Source organism: Bos indicus x Bos taurus, chromosome 16 (assembly GCF_003369695.1).
Source record: "Bos indicus x Bos taurus breed Angus x Brahman F1 hybrid chromosome 16, Bos_hybrid_MaternalHap_v2.0, whole genome shotgun sequence".
Classification (NCBI taxonomy): Eukaryota; Metazoa; Chordata; class Mammalia; order Artiodactyla; family Bovidae; genus Bos; species Bos indicus x Bos taurus.
The window spans coordinates 72,877,595-72,904,036 of record NC_040091.1 but is presented as its reverse complement, the minus strand read 5'-3'; the positions used below and the strand labels follow the sequence as shown (position 1 = coordinate 72,904,036).

Genomic DNA, 26,442 nt, shown 5'->3' with positions numbered 1-26,442 from the left:
TGGACACAGACAATAATTATGACAGGGACAATGAGGTGACTGTGTGGGCACGTGCAGCAAAGGGAACTAGCCTCATCTGCGCAGTAGGGAATGCCTCCACGAGGAGGTGGGGGGATGGTGACACTTGAAGGGTGAGTAAGAGTTCACAAGGTCAGCGAGAAACATGAAGAAAGTGTTCTAAGGGACACGAACAACATGAGGAAGGACCTGAAGTTGTGAAAGAACATAACGGTGTGGGTGGCATCAAGAGAGCGAAGCTTGAGGGAAATTATATATATATAATGAAACTGGGAAAAAACAAAGGACAAGATCATGGGTGAACTTCCAAGAATCTGGGCCATTACCCAAAGGGCAATGTGGGGTCCACTGAAGGGTTTTAAAAAAAGTGTGACATGGTTTGATTTTTTTTTAAGATCACACTGGATTAGATTGGACTGGATTGGATTGAATGAATCAAGACCCAAAGCAGACAGATAAACTTGGAGCACAGTAGTAGTCCAGCTAAGACAATGGGGGCCTTGACTAGGAGGGTGGCAAAGAGGATACAAAGCAAATAAAATCAAGAGATATTTAAGGGGTAGAATGACAAGTCTTGCTGAGTGTTTGCATATGAGAGATGACCGAGAGAGGGGAGCAAAGGATGGTTCCCAGGCTTAGGCCTGAGCAGCTAAGTAAATAGTAAGGCCTAGATTAAGAACAGAGAAGGCAAAGGCACCCCACTCCAGTACTCTTGCCTGGAAAATCCCATGGATGGAGGAGCCTGGTAGGCTGCAGTCCATGGGGTCGCTGAGAGTTGGACACGACTGAGCGACTTCACTTCCACTTTTCCCTTTTATGCATTGGAGAAGGAAATGGCAACCCACTCCAATGTTCTTGCCTGGAGAATCCCAGGGACGGGGGAGCCTGGTGGGCTGCCATCTATGGGGTTGCACAGAGTCGGACACGACTGAAGCAACTTAGCAGCAGCAGCAGATTAATAAAGAAAGTTATGCAGGTTTATGGAGTAAAAATATTGAATTTAGCTTTAGACATGGTAAGCTTGATATCTGCAAGATGTCCAGGTGGAAATGTAGAATAGGAAGGGAGACACACAGGTCTAGAGCTCAGATTTGTATGTCATCTACAAAGAGGCAGTAATAGAAGGCTTGGGAGCACCCTAAATTACCTAAAGAGAGCATGCAGGATAAGAAAAGTGGCTCAGGGCTAAGTCCTGAGAAATGCTGACATTGAGAGGTTAGATGAAAAGCAAAAGTGAGAAAAGAACTAAAGAGTGTCCATAATAGGACAGCAGGAAAACTAGGAGAATCTGATACCATGGAAGCCAAGGAGAATGTGCCTCTAGAAGAAGGGAGTGTGCGAACGTTCCCAGGCATGGCAGAAGCCGGTGACTGTTTATGTAACTGCTCGCTGTCGGCCTCCTGCTTCCTACCAATACTTCCTCCTCCTCTCCTGCCATGTCCCCAAACCCAGCCTTTATGCTCCAACATCCACCTCTCAGACCTCCTCTTGGACCGTGCGATGTCTCTCATGCATCCTCCCTTTTTCCTTCGCAGGCCTCTCTCATCCTGAAGCCCCAGTCCTCAACCCCTCCTTTCCCTCCCAGAATCACCTGGTGAACACTATGTATCCTTTAACACAGCAGTCCCCAAACTTTCTGACGCCAGGGGCCGGTTTCCTGGGAGACCATTTTTCCACGTATGGGGACGGGGCTGGTAGGGCTTGGGGTAGGCGGTAATGCAAGTGATGGGTGCTGGATGAAGCTTCGCTCACTCACCTGCCGCTCACCTCCTGGTGTGCAGCCACGTTCCTAACAGGCCGTGGACCCTGCTGGACCCTGCTTTAACACCCTAACGGCTCAGACATCACCCACTCTCAGGCCTTCTTTGACCATCTCCTCCCCAAATCCGATCCATACATTTCTCATTCTGTTTGTTTCCCTGGCATACAGTTCTGACTGTGCTCATCCTAGTAGACTGTCATAACTTATTTAATGTCTGGGGTCCTCTGCTTGACGATAAGCTGCTTGAGGACAAGGAGGATTTTGTGCTCTGCTTTTTTTTATAGCTATACTTGACATAGTATCAGACATATGGCTGATACTTCAGCAAAGTATCAGCAAAGATCCTGGACCTTATTGCCGCCACTACCACCTAGGGAACACGAATGCCCTGGGCCAGGATAAATGACCAAGAGAATTGCTGACATGGAGCAGGAGGCAAAGAACTGAAGAGTAAATAACGACTGAATCACCTGCTTCGTTCGCACCAGACCGCCAAGCCCATCATAGGGCCCTAGTGTGAGCATCGCCCTCCTTTTACAGATGAGCAAATGGAGACTGGAGAAGTTAAGTCACTTGTCCAAGATCAGACCCTGGAAAGAGGAGTCAGACTTGAAGGAACCCAAGTCTGATTGACCCCAGAACCCCATACTAAGTCCAGCTAGTACTTGCGCTTGAAGGAAGTTCCTTGCATGGATTCAAACTTGTAAAGTATAGGGGTTATGTGGGGAGAGAGAGGTTCCAGAGGGAAGGGATATATGTATACACATAGCTGATTCACTTTGTTGTACAGCAGAAACTAATACAACATTGCAAAGCAAAGTATACTCCAACAAAAAATGATAAAGTAAAAAAAAAAAAAAAAACTTGTAGAGTACAGTACTGGGTGTGTGCTATGTGGGCTGCAGGGCATTTCTCTTCCCAGCCCATGCTGCTGGTTCCAGCAACTAGTGGCTCTGCTTGGCCAGAAGCCATGAGGGACAAAAGCAAAATGTCTATGAACGGTCTGTTCCTCAGTATTGATTTGTCAAGGCCCTGGGGTCCTGGGAGCAGGTTGGAAGGGTGCCTGAGAGTGAGCCAATCACTGCAATGTCAGGCACTCGGTTGGAAATGGAAGTGAAAGGTGAGGGAGTCAGAGTGGAAGGGACTCAGCCGAGTTGCCAGGTCTTGCGCAATTTCAAGCCCGTGGCTCTGAGCCAAGGACAAGACACTGTCCCTAAAATAACCTCCCCAAAGAGTCTTTACTGACCATTTTGCAACCATTATCCCTGCTCTGACTTGCAGGTCAATGCGACTAGCATTGATTGACTCCTATTAGATGTTAGGACTGTGAATGTTACAAAGGCCTGGCCTTCTGTAGACACAGGGAAAGCCCCCAGGACATAAGGCAAGTGCTCTACAAACCAGTACACAATGCAGTGCCAACCTGGGCAGTGCCAGCCACAAAGGCAGCTGGAATTCACAGAATTGGAGAGGGCAGGCAGCAGGGGCCTCTTGGAGCACCTAACCTGGAAGGAGGAAGACAGAGCAGAAAGAGGAGAGCTTTTCAGGTAAGAAGAAGAGGGGCAGCAGAGGTGAGCCATGAGCAACAAGAAGGAATTGTTTCTTGGGCTGTGCAAAACCCGTCTGGGGAACAAAGGCGACTTGCTGAAGAAGAATGAGATATGAGGTTGGGTGAATAGGGAAAATCAGACAGTAGAGTTCCTGGAACCAAGAATATTGACCAAATAAACTGAATATGCAGAATCCAAACGTTCATCACGTGGGCAATGAGAAACCATCCAGGCTTTCAAGAGGCACTTAAGAATAAAAACTTAATTTTAGGAAGATTCATTTGGTGGTAGTGTTTGAGGTGGATTAGAAAACAGAGAACTAAAAACAAACAAAGGGAAAAAAAAATCTGCCCCAAAAGAAAAAAAAAAAAAATACACAAATAAACCCTGAATGCTTCTTTGAGTATCTACTAAAAGTCTGACTGCAGGCAAACTTAATAACCATAGTCTCTTCCCCTGCCAGTCCAATAGGGAAGACACTCATTAACCCCAGGGACTGCAGCCTACCAGGCTCCTCCATCCATGGAATTTGCCAGGCAAGAGTACTGGAGTGGGTTGCCATTGCCTTCTCCAATTAATCCCATAGTTACCTATTTAGGACGTGCTATGTGCCAAGGATTATACTGGGCCCAAGGGAGCCAGTAAAGAATAAAACAAAGTTCTGGTCATCATAAAGGTTATCCTCAGACAATGCAGCAGAAAACACAGAAGCAAATTCATAATTACATCAACATAAATCCAAGCATAAAGGACTATGAAGGAAAATAAAGCAGGGCATTGGTCAGGGAATGGTAGGATAAAGTGGTGTTTAAAATTAAGGTACATGAAATGAAAGTAACTCAAGAATTTGAATAAACTCTGGGAAATAGTGAAAGACAGAGGAGCCTGGCATGCTCCAGTCCATGGGGGTCACAAAGAGTCGGACACGACTTAACGACTGAACAACAGCAAGGGCCTCTGGATTGCCTGGAACTGTTGCGGTTTCAGCAGTGCAAGTCCCGCATCTTACCGAAATCCCTCAGCCCTAGGCAAATGGGGATGGTTTGTTGCGCTACAACTGTGACCTTGACTTAAATACTCTGTGTCTGACCTGCAGGATTCAATACAAGGTTTTGCATCTTTCAAGGGACATCAGCACAGTCAAATCACATGCTTAGTTTCCCAGATCAGATCAGTCACTCAGTCACGTCCGACTCTTTGCGACCCCATGAACCGCAGCACGCCAGGCCTCCCTGTCCATCACCAACTCCCGGAGTTCATTCAGACTCATGTCCATCAAGTCAGTGATGCCATCCAGCCATCTCATCCTCTGTCGTCCCCTTCTCCTCTTGCCCTCAATCCCTCCCAGCATCGGAGTCTTTTCCAATGAGTCAACTCTTCACATGAGGTGGCCAAAGTACTGGAGTTTCAGCTTTAGCATCATTCCTTCCAAAGAACACCCAGGGCTGGTCTCCTTCAGAATGGACTGGTTGGATCTCCTTGCAGTCCAAGGGACTCTCAAGAGTCTTCTCCAACACCACAGTTCAAAAGCATCAATTCTTCGGTGCTCAGCCTTCTTCACAGTCCAACTCTTACATCCATACATGACGACAGGAAAAACCATAGCCTTGACTAGACGGACCTTTGTTGGCAAAGTAATGTCTCTCCTTTTGAATATGCTATTTAGGTTGGTCATAACTTTTCTTCCATGAGTAAGCGTCTTTTAATTTCATGGCTGCAGTCACCATCTGCAGTGATTTTGGAGCCCAGAAAAATAAAGTCTGACACTGTTTCCACTGTTTCCCCATCTATTTCCCATGAAGTGATGGGACCAGATGCCATGATCTTCGTTTTCTGAATGTTGAGCTTGAAGCCAACTTTTTCACTCTCCACTTTCACTTTCATCAAGAGACTTTTGAGTTCCTCTTCACTTTCTGCCATAAGGGTGGTGTCATCTGCATATCTGAGATTATTGATATTTCTCCTGACAATCTTGATTCCAGTTTGTGTTTCTTCCAGTCCAGCGTTTCTCATGATGTACTCTGCATATAAGTTAAATAAACAGGGTGACAATATACAGCCTTGACGTACTCCTTTTCCTATTTGGAACCAGTCTGTTGTTCCACATCCAGTTCTAACTGTTGCTTCCTCACCTGCATACAAATTTCCTACCCTGGTTGGCCTCTTTCCCACCCAGACAGAGGAGCAGAGTCAGAAATTCCTAGCATTGGTGACCTTGGATTTCTCAACCTTCTATTCCCACCATCTTGCACTCAGCCCTAGCTACCACCTAAACCAGGAACAGCAAATCCACCAGTCACCCTAGTCCTTGCCGTTTGCTCCTGTCCTCTGCCCAGCCCTGGCCAGCAAGCTGGTAAGGCCTTCGGGGTCAAAGCCAGGTTATCAGAGAGGGAAACAGGGGAACTCATCTGAGGTGACGTGATGTGCCAGGGTTAGTCACAAGAAAGGGGAACCCCAGATAAATTACAGCTTGCTGACCTTGGGAGACATGCGGCTTGTGTCTCTTGAGTTACAGAAATACCGGAAATGCTCACTGAAGTGTCCATTTTGGAGTTTGGGGGCCAAAGCTCCAAGGGGCTGACTCACCCTCAGAGCAGAAACCACGTGAAAGTCCTCATGTTAAGATGACAACGCACGCTCATTCAGAAGTCACAGTACTTCAGACTCACATAGTTCTTGGGAAAGCTCACAGATCACTTCTGTTGGTTATTAAAGACTTCTCCAAAATTGTAAGAAAGAGTCAAAGAAAATGCCAAGACTGATATTCATCTCCCTGGTTACAGAAGCTTCCTGCCTGACAAGGTTAAAGGAATAATAAGTAGGGGACACAAGCTCCAGGAATCATCCCCATTTGGCCCGTGGTCACCTTGCCTGCTTGTGTACAGATTAAAATGTAGAATTTCAAATAAGCTCTTTAGGTAACCTTGCCCAAGCTGCACACAAATCCTACTAACTGAACTACAGGGTGAAGGGCAGGTGTTACTGTTGTCTTTTTAAACTCATTTGTCCAGGAAATTGCCTCAGACTCCCAAGAAAAATTACTGTTAAAACTTCCAACAAGCCAAATAGGTAATCCCTGCAACAGCCCTTTCCGGGTCCCTCCCCTCGGGCTCAGCCTGACTGACATTGCCAAGCTATTGCAAGGTTGCATCACTGACCTTTGCAATTGTCTGGCCAGTCCAATTTCCCCATCCTCTTCCTGCCCTCTCCTTTTCTCTGCTTGAAGGGCTTTGGCCCAGGGTCTCTCCTTTTCCCCTACTTGCTAACTAACTCTGATCTATGGATAACCAAGGCTAAACCGGAACCCTCCCTGCCCCACCCACCCTCCCCCCGCCCCACGCCACTAAGGTGATGAAGTTTAATCCTGGTTAAAATCAACCTTACCTTCTTCATGCTTCCAAGGGTATTCTCTACTTTTTAGCTTCTTACCTTAATGGTCTACTCTCAGCTTTCTGCTCCTAAACTGTTTCTATGCTAAATAGAGCTGGTACAGCCGTTCTGCTCCCCAGGTCCAGGGGAGTGGCAAATAATTGTTGAGGAACGCAGTAAATATTTGCAGTTCAGGCCAGCAAACTTTCCCCAAGGCCCACCTTTCCATGTTCACCTCGCCCCAATGCTCAACTTCACGTCTTAAGTGGTAGTGGGGAGTTTGGATTTAATGGCAGTTCCCTGATACACAGAAGTACAAACCCCTACGGACACAAACATCACACCACACACACACACACACACACACACACACACACACACACACATCTGTGCATAAAGGGCAGCCTCAATGAATAGTTATCCATCAAGTGACCCTAGCAATGCAAGCACCCATGACTAAACCGGTTAGACCAGACAGAAATATAACTATAAGCACAAACTTCATTCGTTATGCAGAGCCTGGAGACCCTTTCTGTTTTCATAACCGGATCCCTCTTCTTTCCTTCTACCTCAATTCCCTATACGTGCGGGAAAATGACAAACTTTCTTTATGAAAACTAATTTTTCAGTTAAGTAGAACCCCGGCTTCCCTTGTGGCTCAGCTGGTAAAGAATCCACCTGCAATGCAGGAGAACTGGGTTCACTCCCTGGGTTGGGAAGATCCCCAGGAGAAGGGAAAGCCTACCCACTGCAGTATTCTGGCCTGGAGAATTCCCTGGACTGTACAGTCGATGGGGTCGCAAAGAGTCGGACACGACTGAGCGACTTTGACTTCACTTTCAGGTGTCCTCACCAGGGGTCCTTCCAGACCTCCCCGGATGAGGGAAGCTGTGATCCACCCACACCATTAAGAAAGAGGTCGGGAATGGGCGCGGATTCCTCCCGGGGCTCCGGGTCCTCACCTTTGTACTTCCAGGCCCTCCTCCCCGCCCCCGGCCCCAGGCCCCCGCCCCCCGCATCCCGGGCTAGCAACTGCCGGGGCGGCGTGCACAGCTCGTGGCCCCTACCCCAAGGTCCCTGCCCCGCCTCTCCCCTTCCTCCCCCTCCTCTCTCTGGCCGGTGTCCCGGGAGCCCAGGAGGCGGGGCTCGGAGAAACAAATATAAGCGGCCCCGGGGCGCTGAGTCCCCATCCCGAGGCTAGGAGGAAGGCGAGAAGCGGAACGCAGAGGCGCGGGGCCCACGCACACGGCGACCGCCGCCCCAGCTCGGACGGCGCCCCTGTAGGTGAGCGCGGCGCGGAGGAGCGCGGCGGGACGCGGGGTCCCCGGTGCGCCCCCCACTCCCTGCAGGCCTCCCCCCGAGAGAGCCGGGAGCTGCAGCCGGCCTCCGGAGGCTGAAGGTCCCCCTGCCCCGATCCGCTGCTCCCGCAGGTCACCCCCCACCCCGAGAGCCCCGCAGCCCAGATGGAGACGGTCCAGGAGCTGATTCCCCTGGCCAAGGAGCTGATGGCGCAGAAGCCCAGCGCGAAGCTGGTGCGAATGTACGTGCTGGGCGGCGTGCTGGCGCTCTTCGGCGCCGTGCTCGGCCTGATGGAGGCCGTGTGCGGCCCCTTCGCGGCCGCCGGCCGCCGGCGGGAGCGCGAGGCGACCCTGGCCGAGCTGCGGGCCGCCCGGGGGGAGTCGGCCCCGCGGGAGCAAGGCAAGCCGCTGGAGGCAGTCCAGGGCTGCCGGGCCCTGTCCAACCGGCTGCACGCCTCCTAGGAGCTCGGGGGCCGGCGGAGGGAAGGGAAGCGAGACCCCGGAGAGGGGCGAGTGAGCCAGAGCCGGAAGGGCGGGCTCGAGCGGGCGTCCTGTGCTGTCTGAACTTGCTTCTGAGAAGCCACCGACTTCTAGAACTGAACTACCACGCGGATCCACCAAAAGGAACTTGGGACTGAATTCGCTGCTGTGCAGCACTGCAGGAAGACGCCACGTCCAAAGCTAGGTACCTTCAAGCCACCTGAGTGCATCTGGCATTTTGCACGAGGGTGAAAGGAGGAGAAACGCTTTTTTATATTATTGTTGTTTTATTATTATTATTACAGTGACTGCGTTTTGAAATAAAAAAACGTTTTGTATATATCTCAGCATCTGATTCCTGAGGGGGTGGAGGGGGGCACAGTTGCCTAGCATGGGCTCCAGGGAGGGCTGACGTGCTGGGGTCTTACCTAAGGCCAGTGGACTGAGCGTCCACTGAAGACCAGGCAACTTTCGCTTCACTGCTCCCCGACTCTGATATTGATGTTACAGGCTTGTAAGCCTGTTGAGAATTTATTTTTGCTTTGTGTTAAGAATGGCAAGACAGAAGCTTTTCTAAGTCCCACCAGACTTCGCATTTCAAGCTCAGAAGATAAACAAGCTAGAGTAAGTGAAAGAGAGATGCTGTTTAACTCTAGGGCAGAGAACCTGTTTGCCATCTCACACCTGTGCACCAGAGGGCCCTGTTAACAGCTCTTCCCTCCTAACTGTATTTGGGGGCGAGGGGGGCAAGGAGGAAAACTAGCTAGCTGCCAGGAGAAGAGGGAAGGCAATCTCCCAAGAACATTTCATTGAATGTCTAGCTCCACCTAGCCTTCCTCCTCACCAACTGAATCACAGTGGGAAGCTCTCATTTAAGAGGGGGAAAGACTGGTCATCACAGGCTTGAGTCCCCTTCCTCCAGGGACAGAGGTTCCTTTGTGCTAATAACTAGTCTCCGTGGCTCTGTAGGGCTCAGCATATCAGCATAAAAAGTGACGAACAGTGGCTTTTAAAGAAGTAGCTAGGGGCAGGAGCCTGAAGCCACTCTCCTCCTGCCCTTGCCAGGTACGGACATTTCACTCTCACCATCCACGGCTGTGGACTTTTGCCAAATGTAGCAAGGATCCTGCCATTGCCTCTGACCAGACTGTCTCTCCACTACCACCCTCTTCTGCTCCCCCCACCCTCCCAACACACATGCCCTTCCACTTTATTTCTGCCAGCTCACATCCTACCCAGTGTTTCTGGCCCTCATCAAGTGGCATGTCTGCCTGAAATCTATCACTCCAAACAAAAGAGCAGTGAGATTAACCAAGAGAAAAGACATGGATTTAAAGCAAAAGAATAGCAGTGGAACCACTGTTCTCCCAGTTTTCAAAATGGGAAACTTGGCCCTGTATAACACTGGAGTGGGCTGCCATTTCCTTCTCCAGTGCATGAAAGTGAAAAGTGAAAGTGAAGTCGCTCAGTCCTGTCCAACTCTCTGCGACCCCATGGACCGTCTACCAGGGTCCTCCGTCCATGCGATTTTTCAGGCCAGAGTACTGGAGTGGGGTGCCATTGCCTTCTCTGAAGGAGACATAACCTCGTCTTAAATGTCCAGAAAAGGTCTCAGAAGTTCACCCCATCTTATTCTTCCCGTTTTCCTTCCCAAGCGCCTCTCTTACTCTATTATTCTTCCACCGATGCAGCCGCTCCTTGGTCCAGCTGTCAATATCTCAAACCGCCTCCCGCAGTCTCTAATATATTCGCCTCAAAACACTCACTGCAGGACCAGGGTTTCGCCCTTCCTTCATCCTGCTGCTCCTCCATCGAAGGCATCAGCGCCTAAACTCCTGTCCAAGGTTTTCCAGCGTCTCCATGATCTACCCACATCTCAGCCCTCCCACCTGATGCCCTGCGTGAGCCCCCAGGACCCTCCTCGTCCCTTCTGGCCTTTCCCACCTTTGCTCACATCCCTCTTCCTGTGCCCACCCACAGTGCCCACACCTTTTGCAACCACAAACCTCAGGTTCCCCAAGAGAGGGATAGTTTCTAATATTGCACTTCTTGTCACACTGTACTCACGTATTCCGGATTTTGTTTTAGAAGGCAATGCCTATGATTTTTGTTTGCCTATACATAAAACTACATACATTTTACATATGTCCCTAAATATACAGGAAATGCCTGTGTATTTTTAGCTTTGAAGGTTATGCCTCATGTCTGTACATGGAGAAACTACCCAACACAGTTAAATCCAAGCCACCAAAATCTTATCTGTCCTCACTGACCTTGTCATTCCTCTGAGTTCATTCAGCCTGGGTCTCATAGTGGGTCACACACTAACGGACTTTGTAGTCCCTGTTGTTTTGTGGAGGTGGTCATCTCTCTAAGTCTTCTTTGTGTCTTTCACATTTTTAAAGTTTTTTTTTGTGCACGTGGTTTAAGTCACATAATATAAAACATGCTATCTTAACCATATTTCATTGTAGAGCTCAGTAGCACGAAGCATATTCACGTTGTTGTCTAACTCCCAACCATCATCCATCTTTCACATTTCTCACCTTCCGAAACTGAAACTGTCCCCACTAAACATGAACTCCCCATCCCTTCTCAGTGGACTTTCTCACTCTATGAATTTGGCTATTCTAGGTACCTCGTGTAAGTGGAATCAAACGTTATTTGTCTGCACCTTATGTATATATACACTGGAATGCACTTTTAAGGTTAATACATGTCCTACAAACAGAGTGGACCTTTTATCCCTTGTACTACTCAGTAGGTTCTCACTAGCTATCTGTTTTGTGCATGAAAGTGAAAGTGAAAGTGAAGTCACTCAGTCGTGTCTGGCTCTTTGGGACCCCATGGACTGCAGCCTATCAGGCTCCTCTGTCCATGGGATTTTCCAGGCAAGAGTATTGGAGTGGATTGCCATTTCCTTCTCCAGGGGATCTTCCCGACCCAGGGATCGAACCCAGGTCTCCCGCATTGTAGACAGACGCTTTACCATCTGAGCCACCAGCATAGTAGTGTATATATGTCAATTTCAATCTTTGCATTTATCTCACCCCTCTTGTCCCCTCTTGGTGCCCATATGTTTGTTCTCTACATCTATGTCTCTACTTTCTGCTTTGCAATTAGGTTTAACTGTACATTATTCCAGATTCCACATACATGCATTAACATAAAATATTTGTTTCTCACTTTCTGACTTACTTCACTGTGCTTGACTGTCTCTTGGTCCATTCACATCTCTGCAAATGGCACAATTTCATTCCTTTTTATGGCTGAGTAATATTCTACCGTATATAGATATCACATTTTCTTTACCCATTCCTCTGTCAATGAACATTTAGGTTGCTTCCACGTCCTGGTTCTTGTAAATAGTGCTGCAATGAACATTGGGGTACATGTATCTTTTGGAATTATGGTTTTCTCCAGGTATAAGCACAGGAGTGGGACTGCTGGGTCATACGGTAGTTTTATTTTTAGTTTTTTAAGGAGCCTCGATACTGTTCTCCATAGTGGCTGTACCAATTTGCATTCTCACCAACAGTGTGGAAACAGTCCCTTTTCTCCACATCCTCTCCAGCATTTATTGTTTGTAGAGCTTTTGATGATGGCCTTTCTGGCCAGTGTGAAATATTACCTCATTGTAGTTTTGATTTGCATTTCTCTAATAACTAGTGATACTGAGCATCTCTTCATGTGCCTCTTGGCCATCTGTATGCCTTCATTAGAGAAATGTCTATTTAGGTCTTCTGCTCGTTTTTTTCATTGCTTTTTTTTTTTTTTGGTATAGGCTCCATGAGTTGTTTGTCTGTTTTGGAAACTAAACCTTTGCAAGTTTCTTCATTTGCAAATATTGTCTCCCATTCTGAGGGTTGTCTTTTCATCTTGTGTGTGGTTTCCTTTGCTGTGAAGAAGGTTTTAAGTTGAACTAGGTACCATTTGTTTATTTTCATTTTTATTGTCATTACTCTAGGAGGTGGATCAAAAAAGATCTTCCTGCAATTTATGTCAAAGAGTATTCTGCCTATGTTTTCCTCTAAGAGTTTTATAGTGTCCAACCTTACATTTAAGTCTTTAAACCATTTTGAATGTATTTTTGTGTATGGTGTTAAGGAGCATTCTAATTTCATTCTTCTACATTTAGTTGTCCACTTTTCCCAGCAGCACTTATTGAAAAGAGTGTCTTTTCTCTATTGTATGTTCTTGCCTCCTTTGTTAGGGATTAGGTGACCATAAGTGCATGGGTTTATCTCTGGGCATTCTATTCTATACCACTGAGCTCTATTTCTGCCTTGGTTACTACCGATCTGTAGTACAGTCTGAAGTTAGGGAGCCTCATGCCTCCAGCTCCATTTTTCTTTCTCAAGATTCTTTGGCTATTGGGGATATTTTGTATTTTCTTACAAATTGTCAAAATTTTTATTCTAAGTCTGTGAAAAACACCATTGGCAATTTGATAAGGACTGCATTGAACCTGTAGATTGCTTTGAGTAGTATAATCATTTTGAGAACACTGATTCTACCCATCCAAGAACATGGTGTATCTCTCCATCTGTTTGTGTCATCTTTGATTTCTTTCATCGGTATTTTATAGTTTTATGAGTACAGGTCTTTTGGCTCCTTGTTCTTGTTGTTATTCAGTCTCTAAGTCATATCAGATTCTTTGCGACCACATGGACTGCAGTACCCCAGGCCTTCCTGTCCCTCACAGTCTCCCGGAGTTTGCCCAAGTTCATGCCCATTGAATCCGTGATGCCATCAAACCATCTCATTCTCTGTCACCTCTTCTCTTTTTGCCTTCAATCTTTCCCAGCATGAGGGTCTCCTCCAATGAGTTGGCTCTTCGCATCAGGTAGCCAAATTACTGGAGCTTCAGCTTCAGAATCAGTCCTTCCAATGAGTATTCGGGGTTGATTTCCCTTAGGATTGACTGGTTTAATCTCCTTACTGTCCAAGGGACTCTCAAGAGTCTTTTCCAGCACCACAATTTGAAAGCATCAATTTTTAGGCATTCAGCCTTCTTTATGGTCCAATTCTCACATCTGCACATGACTACTGGAAAAACCATAGCTTTAACTATACTGACCTTCATCAGCAAAGTGCTGTTTTTGCTTTTTAATATGCTAAGTTTGTTATAGCTTTCCTTCCAAGAAGCAAGCATCTTTTAATTTCATGGATACAGTCACCATCTGCAGTGATTTTGGAGCCCCCAAAATAAAATCTGTCACTGTTTCCACTTCTTCCCCATCTATTTGCCATGAAGGAATGGGACCAGATGTCATGATCTTAGCTTTTTGAATGTTGAGTTTTAAACCAGCTTTTTCACTCTCCTCCTTCACCCTCATCAAGAGTCTCTTTAGTTCCTCTTCACTTTCTGCCATTAGGGTGCTATTATTTGCAAATCCGAGGTTGTTGATATTTCTCCCAGCAATCTCAATTCCAGCTTGAAACTGAAATCCAGCCCAGCATTTCACATGATGAACTCTGCATATAAATTAAATAAACAGGGTGACAATATACAGTCTTATCATACTCCTTTCCCAACTTTGAACCAGTCAGTTGTTCCATGTCTGGGTCTAACTGTTGCTTCTTGACTCCACATACAGGTTTCTCAGGAGACAGGTAAGGTGGTATCCATGAAGGGGAAAAACCTGCTTAGATCAGAGTAATTTGGGCAGATAAAAGTCTAGAAGCCCCATCACATACATAATAATTGAATGGACGTAGATAAAATGAAATACAGTAGTGTCACATAAAAATCACTTTCAAATCTGTGAAGGGCTGCCATATCGGCCCAACAAAGTCCAATAAAATACACTTATTTTATATGGCTTGAAAAGTGCAGAACTAAAACTAGCAAGTAGGTGTGCAAGGGAGAAGATAATAAGTCATTAAGAAAGCAGAGTAATTCAAAACATAGTGAGTTGCCTTGTGATACATATTAAGCTCCCCTTTACTAAAAATGCCCAAGCAGAGGATGCAAGGGATGGTGCAAACTGCACAGGAGATTTCTAAACTTGGAGGGAGGTCAGTTATATGGTTTCTGAGGCCCCATCCAGTTACATGATGCTAGGATTCTGTTTGATATAACCACAAAATAGGGACTGTATTTCCCATCCCAGCCTGCTTCTCTAGAAACCACTCTCTTTTATGTTTTCAACGCTTCTTTGTTCTTTTTCTTAGCATGTTGACAAATACTTTCTTTCTTGCTGGATGACTATTAAAAGTAATGAATTTAATTAAAAATAAACGATTTCCTGATAATTTACTTACTTTAAAAATATACTATTTCCTGATTAAGTTTACGTAACTAAAGCTCTTTTCTCTTAGAAAATACCTTAACCTCACAGTTGAATCTAATTTTCCTCACAGTTAGTCCTAGTGAAACAGTTATTAGTCACCTTGCTCTTTACAAAACACAACAAAACATAAGTAATATATATACATAGTTTTGTGCTATTAATATAAATAAAGATATATATAGAATTTGGGGCTAATATCTAGTGTGAACTTGTACTATGTGCTAGTGAAAACAAATAGCAGATATTAACTGCACAGATACTTAAAAGTTTCACACTTTCTTAGGGAAAATTTGTTGTTTAATTATAGTAAACAGAGCCAAGCATTAAACCCACTGGCTCCATACGTCACGACTCCCCTCAGGTAACAAGCTTTTTCAAGCCAACCAATCAGTAACAGTCCCTCACTTCTGACCATCATTTAACCAGGAACTGACTCATTCCATAAATATATTTCAGAGTGCCAACCAATCAACAAATAAATATGCTGCTACAGATGAGGTCAGCCTACTTATGTCTGGGAAAGTACACCAAGCTCTGAACTTCATGCTTTCTCAAAATTCAAAAGACACACTTACTGGCTTCCTCGTGTCCAAACTCTACTGTCCTTCAGATCTGCTTCTAGGTAAGTCAGTCTCAACAATAATCTGAATTTGATTGGTTGCACTGAGGCCTCGCTGCCTCTATAATTTCTAATCAAGTATGTCTTTGTATAAAATCATTAGATCTCAGTCTTTGTGTAAAGGGATTAGAAATATTAGTTTACAGGTGCACATTTTGGTAAATAATTATACCAGGACCTTTGTATAAGATCATTAGACATTTTATCTGAAAGGTATGTGGTGTGTGTATCCTCAGTCGCTCAGTCGTGTCTGACTCTGTGATCCCATGGACTTGTAGCCCTCCAGGCTTCTCTGTCCATGGAATTTACTACTAAGTAATCACACGACTGGGGCTACGTAGCAGCAGCAGCAGCAATCAGACATCAGTCTTGTATAAGTTCATCAGACTCTTTTGTTTTGTTTGGAGGCATACCTTTTGATAACTGTATCTGCTATGAAACTACCATTCCCCTGCTTCTCACTTTGCTTTTGCTTTTGTTTAGCAATATTGTCAAGTTTATTTTACATGTTTTTGCTTTGTACTGAAATGCCTTGTTTCTGATACACAAGTAAAGAAATGTCCATCTGGAATGGCCCAATAAGTCAGCATTCAATCCAAGCTGATCCTTGGGGACAATAGTTGGAACTCCATTAGCCTAGTGGCCAATTGAGGAAAAGGTAAATGATCAAACCTGGCTTGGGGTCCCCTTCAAAACTTTCATGGAAGCACCCTTTGCTCACCAAGGTGTGAAAGAAAGTCATTTTCTCGTCTATATTCTGGGTGGAAAATTGTCAGGTGGCATGCATGGCCCTTTCCTAACTTTTGCTTAGAAAGGGAATCCAAGATACCCATTCAGAGGCACACGTCCTTAATAGCCGTTCTTCGGTTCTTCTACATCAAATCTGCAAACTTCTCTTGGAAGAATTCCCGCTTTCTTGTTGCATTATAATCCCTACTCTTGTATTTACTTTGATAAAGGGCAAAAAGTTTGAGTATAGAATAACAATAGTCAGCATGGTACTTTTGACATATCAAAATAAATAAATTAATTCATTTTAGAGGAACACCTAAATAAATTAGTACATTTAAGAGGAACCCCAGGAATTTAAAGAATCAATAGTTTACTTTGATTAGTATGCTAAGGACAAAAAACCAAAATTCCAATCCAGCATGGTCTCTTTCAAAGACTCTAATATTTTCTGAAAGCAACCTTATTTCATTTCTGTCTCTTCCACTCACCTTTCCCTGACCTTCTATAGGAGCCCTTTTTTCAGAGTTTTATTTGAAAAAGAAATAATTACATTGTAAATTTGCTAAGCCAAAAGGCAGTCTTAAAGAACTTAAAATTTAAAATCCAGGCCTGGAGCCATATTAAGAGTTAAAATTAAGGATTTTCCTAAATCTTAGAAAGTCACATAAAAATTTTTTACATAACTTAGGATTTTATTGGGTACTTGTTGTTCTGGACTAGATCTTTACCAACTAGTTCAGTAAATTGTTAATCCTTCAGCTGGAGAAAAATATTTAAAAATAGCAGGGCCAAGAAAGGAAAAATTTAAATAACTCAACTGTGTAAAATGAAAAAAGAAAGTGCCTTAAGAAGGCAAGAAAAAAATAGAAAACATAGCACAAAAAAACAATTCTAAAAGCCTTTCTTTTAAAGATATAGTGGACAAAAAATTAAAAATAATAAATTAAAAATGAAAACAGACTTCAGGAAATTTTCAAAGAGCATTCTGGAGTAGACCCAACAGTTGAAATAAAAGGAGACTTGTCTTTTTCATAGTTTTTTTTTTTTATGAGATCAAATATGAATTAGGAATTTTAATGAGAAAAAAAATAATTGAAATCCAAACCTGGCAGTTGAGAAAATACCCAGTATGTCACCAGACAGTTTCAGAGAGCCTTAGAATGTAAGTGAGCTAGAAATCTGGAGAAGGAAATGGCAATCCACTCCAGTGTTCTTGCCTGGAGAATCCCAGGGACGGGGGGGGCCTGGTGGGCTGTCGTCTGTGGGGTCACACAGAGTCGGACACCACTGAAGTGACTTAGCAGCAGCAGCAGCAAGCTAGAAATCAATAGAACTTAATGGTTCTCCGGATAAAACAACTGGCTCCTGAAAGAAAAATAAGACTAAAAAGTCCTCATCCTTTAAGAATTGGGAGCCCATAGATAATGATACGTGTAGATATTGAAGGAGTAGACGGGTCTTGAGAAGAACCAATGTTCCTTTTTGGCTAAGAAACAGATGACTATCCAAAATCTGCCCAGTGATGCTACTACAAGGAGGACATTCAGTTCAGTTCAGTTCAGTCACTCAGTCGTGTCCAACTCTTTGCAACCCCATGAATTGCAGCACACCAGGCCTCCCTGTCCATCACCAGCTCCTGGAGTTCACTCAAACTCATGTCCATCGAGTCGGTGATACCATCCAGCCATCTCATCCTCTGTCGTCCCCTTCTCCTCCTGCCCCCAATCCCTCCCAGCATCAGAGTCTTTTCCAACGAGTCAACTCTTCACATGAGGTGGCCAAAGTACTGGAGTTTTAGGTTTAGCATCATTCCTTCCAAAGAACACCCAGGGCTGATCTCCTTCAGAATGGACTGGTTGGATCTCCTTGCAGTCCAAGGGACTCTCAAGAGTCTTCTCCAACACCACACTTCAAAAGCATCAATTCTTCAGCGTTCAGCTTTCTTCACAGTCCAACTCTCACATCCATACATAACCACTGGAAAAACCATAGCCTTGACTAGACGGACCTTTGTTGGCAAAGTAATGTCTCTGCTTTTCAATATGCTATCTAGGTTGGTCATAACTTTTCTTCCAAGGAGTAAGCGTCTTTTAATTTCATGGCTGCAGTCACCATCTGCAGTGATTTTGGAGCCCAAAAAAATAAAGTCTGACACTGTTTCCACTCTTTCCCCATCTATTTCCCATGAAGTGATGGACATTAGAACCCAGCGATTCCAGTCCTTCCTAACTGATGTCCCCAAGTCACAGAGAGATCAGAGTACAACAACCCATGTCAATTATACTCCCCACCAGGGCAGTTCAGGTCACAACCAGTTTCCAACCCACTGTCTGGCAATAGACAGGTGTTCATTAAATATTTGTTGAATAGAGAATACATACACGGATGAAGAAATTACACTTTTGTGGATACATTTTTGCCCGTGCCTTAGTCCGAAAGAATGAAGACCTCTGAACTGGGATACGACTCTCCATCATTAGCTGGCGGGAATCAGGCTGGAATCACTGCCCCTGCTTGTGCAGTCCCCAGCCCCTGTGCACCCTGTCTGCCCTCTGCCGTCCAGGCCACACTTCCTCTGATGTGATCACCATAGTGGTCTATGAGTCATCTCGATGATTCCTAAGGAGTTGATAATTAAGAAACATGTAGGCACACAGCCTCTCAGTACATTCGATTGCTGGTCTCTCATGGTGGGAAAGGAAAATCTGCCCAAACCCAGTTCTTGTTTTGATGCTTTCCCCTGAGGCAAAGCCAGGAATCTGAGAGCGAGTGCTTGCTAAAGGTGAGACGGGTTCCGTCTGGTGTGCCTCTGGCACGTTTAGAGCTAGCAGTGGTAACGGACAGGTCTCCAGGGCAACCACTGCCAGGACCACTTCCAAGCATTCCCACCATGTGCGGCCGGGGGGGCCTCTGTCCTTTGGGGAGCCCTGATGCCCAATGCCCAGGACTGGCCCCTTCTGGCTCACCTTTGGGTTTTGACTCCCGGCGCCTCCTGGCTGCAAGCTCAGTCCTAGGATAAGGGCCTTCGTCTTGGCCCATGTTTCACCTTCTTGTATCAGGTGGCAGACTAGCTGGTTCCAGTCCCGATTCAGGTCTTCTGGCTCCTCCCAGAAACCAGCCAACTTCTGAGCAGGAAATCCTGCCCCTCCCCAAAGAGTGGGAAACCACAGAGGAAGAGAGAGATGAAGCAGAAGGGAAGGCAGAGGAGGAGTGAAAGGGAGAAAAAGAAGCAAAAGGAAAAACGAGATCAATAAAAAGAAGTCAAATTTGGTTGAAACCCCAAGGTAAGACTTTTTTAAAACCACAATAATATACAATAGCATCACCACTTGTGTCAGGGCCTAGCCCATAGTAGGTCCTCAAAAAACTGCTGTTGAAATAATGCATCTATTTGGGATAAACTGGAGGGCTGGGCTGAAAGAGATTTCAATGTCAAATGCTGGTCAAAAACAGATAACAAAAAACCCCAAAGAAATGCCCGATGAGCTTTGCAATGTGCAGGAGGAAAGATGTGATAAAACACAGATGGAACCAGATGTCTGTTACTGGCACTGAGTACATTCTGATCATTTTGGGACAGAAAGTTAAGTTGGAACCAAAAGTTGCAAAAATAGTTTTAAAAATGTCTGCATGTTCTGTTGAAATCATACGAAGATTGCAGGTTGTGTTTTTATAAACTGGCTTTAAAGCAATGACGGAGCACAAACACTCAGCTGTATCTTGGGAATTGCTAACAGCGCTGATTCCAGTTATCAGCTAGTTTAATACTTTTAATATTGAGATCCAGAGCTTTGAAGAAGGCATGTTTTATCTCAAGGAGTCTTGTTCAGAGGACTAAGGGAGGCCTAAAGTGATCAATCAAAATTCTTTCTGTGCTGTTCTTCTATTCCTTAATCCCAGTCCAGCCTGCTGCTCGGGATACTGACCTTCTGAGCCTTAAAAGCATCTGATCAGACAGAATTCAAACCCCCTGGTTTCAGGTCCATTAGAGAAAATCTAACAGGAGCAGGAAATAGAATTCCCCACCCTCCACACCCATTTACTCAAATCCTCCCTTGCCATCAACAGACAGTACCGTCCAGAAGGGTCCAGTCAGTTGAGAGGATTAAAAACTGCTAAACCTACGCTTTGGAAAGTGCTTATAGACGACGCTGGTGTGTTTTCACAACAGTTGGCTTTGAAGAGTCCTGCTCCCCCAAATTTTCCAACAGAGCTTACCAATTCAAAGAGACACACTTGAATTTTTTTTTCTTTTAGTGCCAGTATTTTTCTTTGGGTTCTGTGTGAGTAAGTCACAGGAGCTGAAAGAAGGGCGGGAGAAGTGAGGAAAGATGGAAGAATCTCACTTCTGCTTGCTTGCCAAAATTTGAAAGGAATTGCCTTTCCCTCTTATGTATGATGTGAAAATAAAATCCAAAAATCCTAGCTCTTTCTTGATACTAATTTCAGTAGAGCTAAAAAGCTCCATGCATCAAATTTCCAAGCTGGAACAAATCTTAAAGGTAATCTAATTTAATTCCTTTTGTTTGCCAGGTGAGGGAACTGAAGCCAAGACAGGGGCAGGGCCTGTCCAAGGTCACATATATGTCAGTGGAGGAGAGGGAGACTGGAACTCAATTATCTTGGTTCCACCCAGGAGCCTTGCAAGAAACTTTATACAGAAGTGCCCCAAACACCCAAGAACTTATAAACACGGCATCTTCTGATTAAATAAAATAAAATATTCAGTTAAAAGATGCTTAAGTAATCCTTATCTGGAAGAAACAGAAAGAGGGAAAAGATTTTAATAGTTAAAGCTAATAGTTAAGCTTTTCTAGAATCTGTTTTATAACTGTTAGGAAACTGGAGCGAGTAGAAGGGTTTAAGGCAGGTTTGTCACAAAAGAGCTGGAATACTTTACAATCCTACTATTGAGCCAGCTTATCTCTTTATATAATCACATGGTATCCTCCTTTTATTAATACAAATAATTTCTTTTAATTTGCTCAAATTCACAGAGAGAAGAAGAAATTATGATTTTTGCAGCTTTCATTACTAGTCCCAGCACCATGCTAATGTGAATATTTATAGTTCAGTGACTCAGGACTCTCCCCAGATGGACCCCTGCTCCAGCCACTTCAATCTACTTGAGGTCGCTCTGACATCTCAAGCTATCTCTAGACTCCTTACCTAATCACAGACAGTTCCCTCTGCTGGGCACAGCCTTCCCCCAATGTCTTCATCTCCATAAACTGTACTCATTCTTCAAAACTTAGCCGCAGGATCACTTCCTCCAGAAAGCTTTCCCACCGCCTTGGGCTGACTTGGCTACCCTACTCTTTCCCCGTTAGCACCCTATACACATTATTATTACACAATTGTGACCTTAGATTTACTACTGTACTAGAGCTATTATTATGCTACTGTGAGCTTTGACTTACTTGCCTACCCTCCTCATACTTAACTACCATCTCCTTGAAGGAAGACACCAGACATTGCTCAGCTTGAACATTCCAAGCTCATTGGACATTTACTAGTGCTCAATAAATATCTGGGGAAAAAGGATGAGTGAACAAATGAAAGATTCCCCCTTCTTTTCTTCCATTCAAATGACTTAATAAACAGTTTCCCTCCCACAGTCTTGATTTTTGGTATCTTGGGAGGAACAGAAGCTGGCACTACTATAGGCTTTTCAAAAAAGCCTGTCAGGCTACACAAAAGAGCTTCCTAGGGTTAAACATTCCAGTGGACAAACATTTATTTCTACTCCCTTACAAAGTACACCAATCCCAGTAGAATAATGTGCATGCTATAAGGGACAAGGACAAAAGAGAGCCAGCATGGAACCAACGGATGAGAAATGTCAACGCCCTTTCAGAGAATGGAAAGTGGATAGACGAGGGAGAAGTGACTTAGCCAACTGGAAACTATTGAAGCCCAACAGCCGCTGGTAGGAGGAGGGCAATGAGAAGCCATAGAGCCCGGGAGAATCTCAGCGATCAGGGCACCAGGAACTTTGATGCAGAGGAAGAGATGGGCCCTCCAAGAAGAAGGAAAGTTTATTTTCTGGAGAAGTTGGCTAAAGAGGTGCCAGGCTCAGGGACATCAGACACAGCAAAAGGTGGTTCAGGCATAGAGCTGGGAACAGGATGAGAGGAAGCCTCCACACTGAAAGATGAGATTGCCCAGCCCCTTATCCTGACTTAGCTCCCCAAACACACACCGCCCAACTTATACGCCTCTTCGTTCTCCTTACTCCAGTCCACCGTAGGCAGAGGAATGAAGCATTCCTCCTTGGAGAAACTATACAACAAAAGGGAAAAAAGATTATACATACTGATATTTGAGGGTCAGAAGAAATTACTAACAGTAGCCCTTGACAATACTGGTAGCCCCTCAGAGAGAAAAGAAGGCAGTGTATCCATCAGTGAAGATGAAGCAGTCAGTGTTCTGTTCTGTTCTGTTTTAAAAAGAAGTAGTCACGAACAGACAGGAGCTTTGTACAATAAAAATACAACTGGAAATTTAAAACTTAAAATGAAACACAGGAAGATAAAATCGACAAAATCTACCAGAAAGTAGGACAGAAAGGTTAAGAGATGAAAATTAGGGCAAAAACAATAAGAAATTTACAAGATCCAATCCATCCAGAAGCTCTGACATCTTCTAAGTCCAAAAAGAGGACACAGAGAACATGGAGGGGAATATATTAACTAGAAAGATAATTTCTCCAAAATTTCCCGTAATGAAAGATTTGCATTTCCATATTGAAAGGACCCAGTGGGTGTTCAACACAATGAACCAAAACAAAACACAAAACTGTCTCCTCAAAGCACATAATTAGGAATGTTAGAACACCAGGGGGGGATAAGGATCCCAAAAGTTCTAGAGAGAAAAAAAACAGCTCACAAAGCCAGATCAGGAGTCCAAACAGAAATTGAACTTCTCAGTATCCACACTGGAAGCTAGAAACTGAAAGGCAATACAGCAACGTCTTCCAATTTCGGAAGAAAATAATCCCCAATTTTGAAATCCTTCCTCAGCCAAACAATGAATCAGGAAGAGGGTAAAGTAAGGACGCTGGCAGAGCTGACATCTTGGCCTGTACGTGACCAGGCTCTGGTGGATCAAAGCCCATGCAAAAGTGTTCGATGTGAAACAGCACCCCACAGTCAGTTCCCTGTTATTCATGAGGAAGCAAGCCAAGAAGAGCTGGGGTGGTCAGGTAGATGTAAAGGGAGGTCCCAGCTACCAGCCTATCAAGCTCCTAGTCTGGATTGGAACAGGAAGACCAGGGGCTCCAAAACGAATGTCTCCAAAGGAAAAAATATATAGATTATCCAATTAATTTGACTAATCTATTTGAGCCATATTGCTTTTACCAGAGGATTTGGAGAACATGACAACTGAGTAAGCAAACAAACAAAAATGAGACGATTATTAACTCCTGGTTGGGGGCGGGGGGCGGATAGAAGAAAACAAACAAAGAAATGCAATCATAGTACATCAAATTGTTGAGCTGCAAAAAGTCAGTCATAATAATATGAACACTGACTAATGATTTAATTAAAATTGTGATTTAATAGTGTTAGGAAGCTAGCTGGAAGGGAATGAGTGTCTGCGTGTGCTGTAAAATAAAACAGCAAGTCCTAATATTCCTTAGTGGGAAATCAATAAATAATTTCTAATGTTACAAAACCAAGAATGGCAGTAAATGTTTTAAAATATGGAGTTAATCAGAGGAAAGAAATAGGATTTTAAAATGTGACTGCCCTTGAAAGGGACCTGGGCATGGGGAAGGGAGAGGCAAGGGTGGCTGTTAGCATTATAAGCCTTTTGATATCATGTGACTTTGTAGACACTGTTCCTGTATTATAGTAATGAATACAAAAATTACTTGGAAAGGAAAGAAGGGAGAGAGGGGAGAAAAAGAAGGAAAGAAAGAAAGGAAATGACTCAGTCACAACAGCATTCGTGGATTACATTCTATTGCCACTCCACATGTTGATGGCTGGAGCCATTAAATTCAGTCTCCAACAAGCTCTACTTGAAGTATTTCCCTAACTACCCAGAGGTGTTTGCCAGTCTGTTTGTCTAAAGGCTACTTCAGAATCTCCTGGGCACTTTGCAAAAATACAGATTCCTGGGTCCCAACCTTGATGGCTCCCATTCAACAAGCCTTGGTGGGGCCTGGGAATCTTCCCTTAGCGCCCCCCAGATGATTCAACTGCACAGCAAGTTTTAGGAATCACTGGACTAAAGCAGAAACTGTGAGTGTGTGGAGGGAGGGGTTGGGGGTGGGGTTATGTGATTTTTGTGTAACTGTTTCTGTGTATATGTTGGTGTATTGTGAGCCCGTCTTCTTCCTCCCTCCTTCCCTCTTTCATCTTCTCTTATCTTAACCTATAAACCCCTCTGGACTGCTGGACCTCATTCCTGAAATTTTAAACCCCAGGAGTCTGTGCTTCCCAGGTGGCACAGTGGTAAGGAATCCACCCGCCAGTGCAGGAGACTCGGGTTCGATACCTGAATGGGGAAGATACCTTGTAGGAGGAAATGGCAACCCATTGCAGTATTCTTGCCTGGGGAATCCCATGGACAGAGGAGCCTGGGCTATGGTCCATGGAGTCATCACGCGTGTACGCACGCAATCTGAGCTTTCTCGCCCAGCCCTGGGGCTCCCTCTGCTGGCAAAAACCTGTCAAAACTCTTAACGTCCTAAACCTAGAAATTCTCCCTCCGTTGCTATAAGGCCCTTTTCCCAGGCTGTTTCCAAGCCCTCAAACTTCATGAACCTCCCATCAGACAGAAAAGGAAAAATTCAACCAACCTGGGAAAGACATCTGCTTTACAGGTGTGACTGTACACAGACCAGGAACAGAGCAGGGGGAGGCAGAAATGAGAATAAAAGTTACATATTGTGGCTAAACGTGAGGGAAAGGAGACCTTAAGCGATTCAACTTCCCACCTTCTTCCTCTCCCACCCTCCAACAGAAATGGACAGATGGAGAAGTCAGATCCATGTGCCTCTCAAAAATCAAAAATCGAAGGAAGGAAACACATTAGGCTAAAAAGCTCGCTGAATTTAGGAGACTGCAAGAGTTTGATATCCACCCTCACCTTATTTCCTTGAGTCTCCACATGCCCAGTCCTCAGACCCTGTAAATCTTGCCGCTCCAGGGATTCTCTAGCCAGGGACTTTGTTGGATCTTTCCCACAAGCTGAAAACACGCTCACCCCAGAACTGTATCTGGGACAGAGAAGATACTCAAAAACATTTGAATGAAACCTTAGCTCACTGCTGTCCTAAAGATCAGAACCTTCCTTCAGATCTGCACATCCCCCAACCCAAGCTCCTCAAAAGCTCCTCTCCCCTACACTCACACTAAACACGTTCTTTCCTCAAATACATCCCTCCTCAACCCGTTGCGTTCCGGCCTCAGTGCCTTCAGAGCCCCGACAGGCCTCCAGCTCAGTTCAGCTCAGTCGCTCAGTCATGTCCGACTCTTTGTGACCCCATGGACCGCAGCATGCCAGGCTTTCCTGTCCATCACCCACTCCCAGAGCTAGCTCAAACTCATGTCCATCGAGTCAGGGATGCCATCCAACCATCTCATTCCCTGTTGTCCGCTTCTCCTCTTGCCTTCAATCTTTCCCAGCATCAGGGTCTTTTCCAATGAGTCAGTTCTTCGCATTAAGCGGCCAAAGTATTGGAGTTTCAGCTTCAGCATCAGTCCTTCCAATGAATATTCAGGACTGATTTCCTTTAGGATGAACTGGTTGGACCTCCTTGCAGTCCAAGGGACTCTCAAGAGTCTTCTCCAACACCACAGGTCAAAAACATCAATTCTTCTGCACTCAGCTTTCTTGATAGTCCAACTCTCACATCCATACATGACTAGTGGAAAAATCATAGCTTTGACTAGACGGACCTTTGTTGGCAAAGTAATGACTCTGCTTTTGAATATGCTGTCTAGGTTGGTCAGCGATTCCTATATCCAGACCCAATGTATTTTTGTCACTTATCCTCCTTGACCTCTCAGAAGCTTCCAAGCTGTGACCTCTGGCACCTCATAGAGACCACCCTCTGCCCACCCCAGCCCACCTCCCTGTTGCCTCAGGCCCCCCTGCTCCCTGCTTCTCCTTGCCCCTTTCTACTAGTTCTCCTCTCCTGTAACATCCCACTGTACCCTTCGCCCTCTAGATGGGGTGTCATCTACTATGGTTTTAACTTTAGTTTATATGATTTCATTCTCCCAAAGCAATATATCTAGCCTAGACATTTCTCTTGACCTTCAAATATCTAACAAGCATCTTCATCTCTATGTATGAGTCAATT

General features: G+C 44.9%; 1 protein-coding gene across 2 annotated transcripts; it reads left to right on the top strand.

Annotated features, from left to right (window-relative positions):
* The first annotated feature begins 7,825 nt into the window (after positions 1-7,825).
* On the top strand, positions 7,826-8,819 carry G0S2 (G0/G1 switch 2). 2 transcript variants are annotated; one of them, XM_027565707.1, is made up of 2 exons: positions 7,826-7,979; positions 8,130-8,819. In XM_027565707.1, the coding sequence occupies exon 2, from the start codon at positions 8,163-8,165 to the stop codon at positions 8,457-8,459; it is 297 nt and encodes a 98-aa protein (XP_027421508.1). In that variant the 5' UTR covers positions 7,826-7,979; positions 8,130-8,162; the 3' UTR covers positions 8,460-8,819. The 2 variants fall into 2 exon arrangements, with proteins under 2 accessions (XP_027421508.1, XP_027421507.1); XM_027565706.1 differs by having other exon boundaries at positions 7,861-7,983.
* Positions 8,820-26,442: the final 17,623 nt, after the last annotated feature.

Bases quoted from the DNA above. Each gene is read 5' to 3' on its own strand.
- G0S2 (XM_027565707.1), top strand. From the start codon at position 8,163: ATGGAGACGGTCCAGGAGCTGATTCCCCTGGCCAAGGAGCTGATGGCG.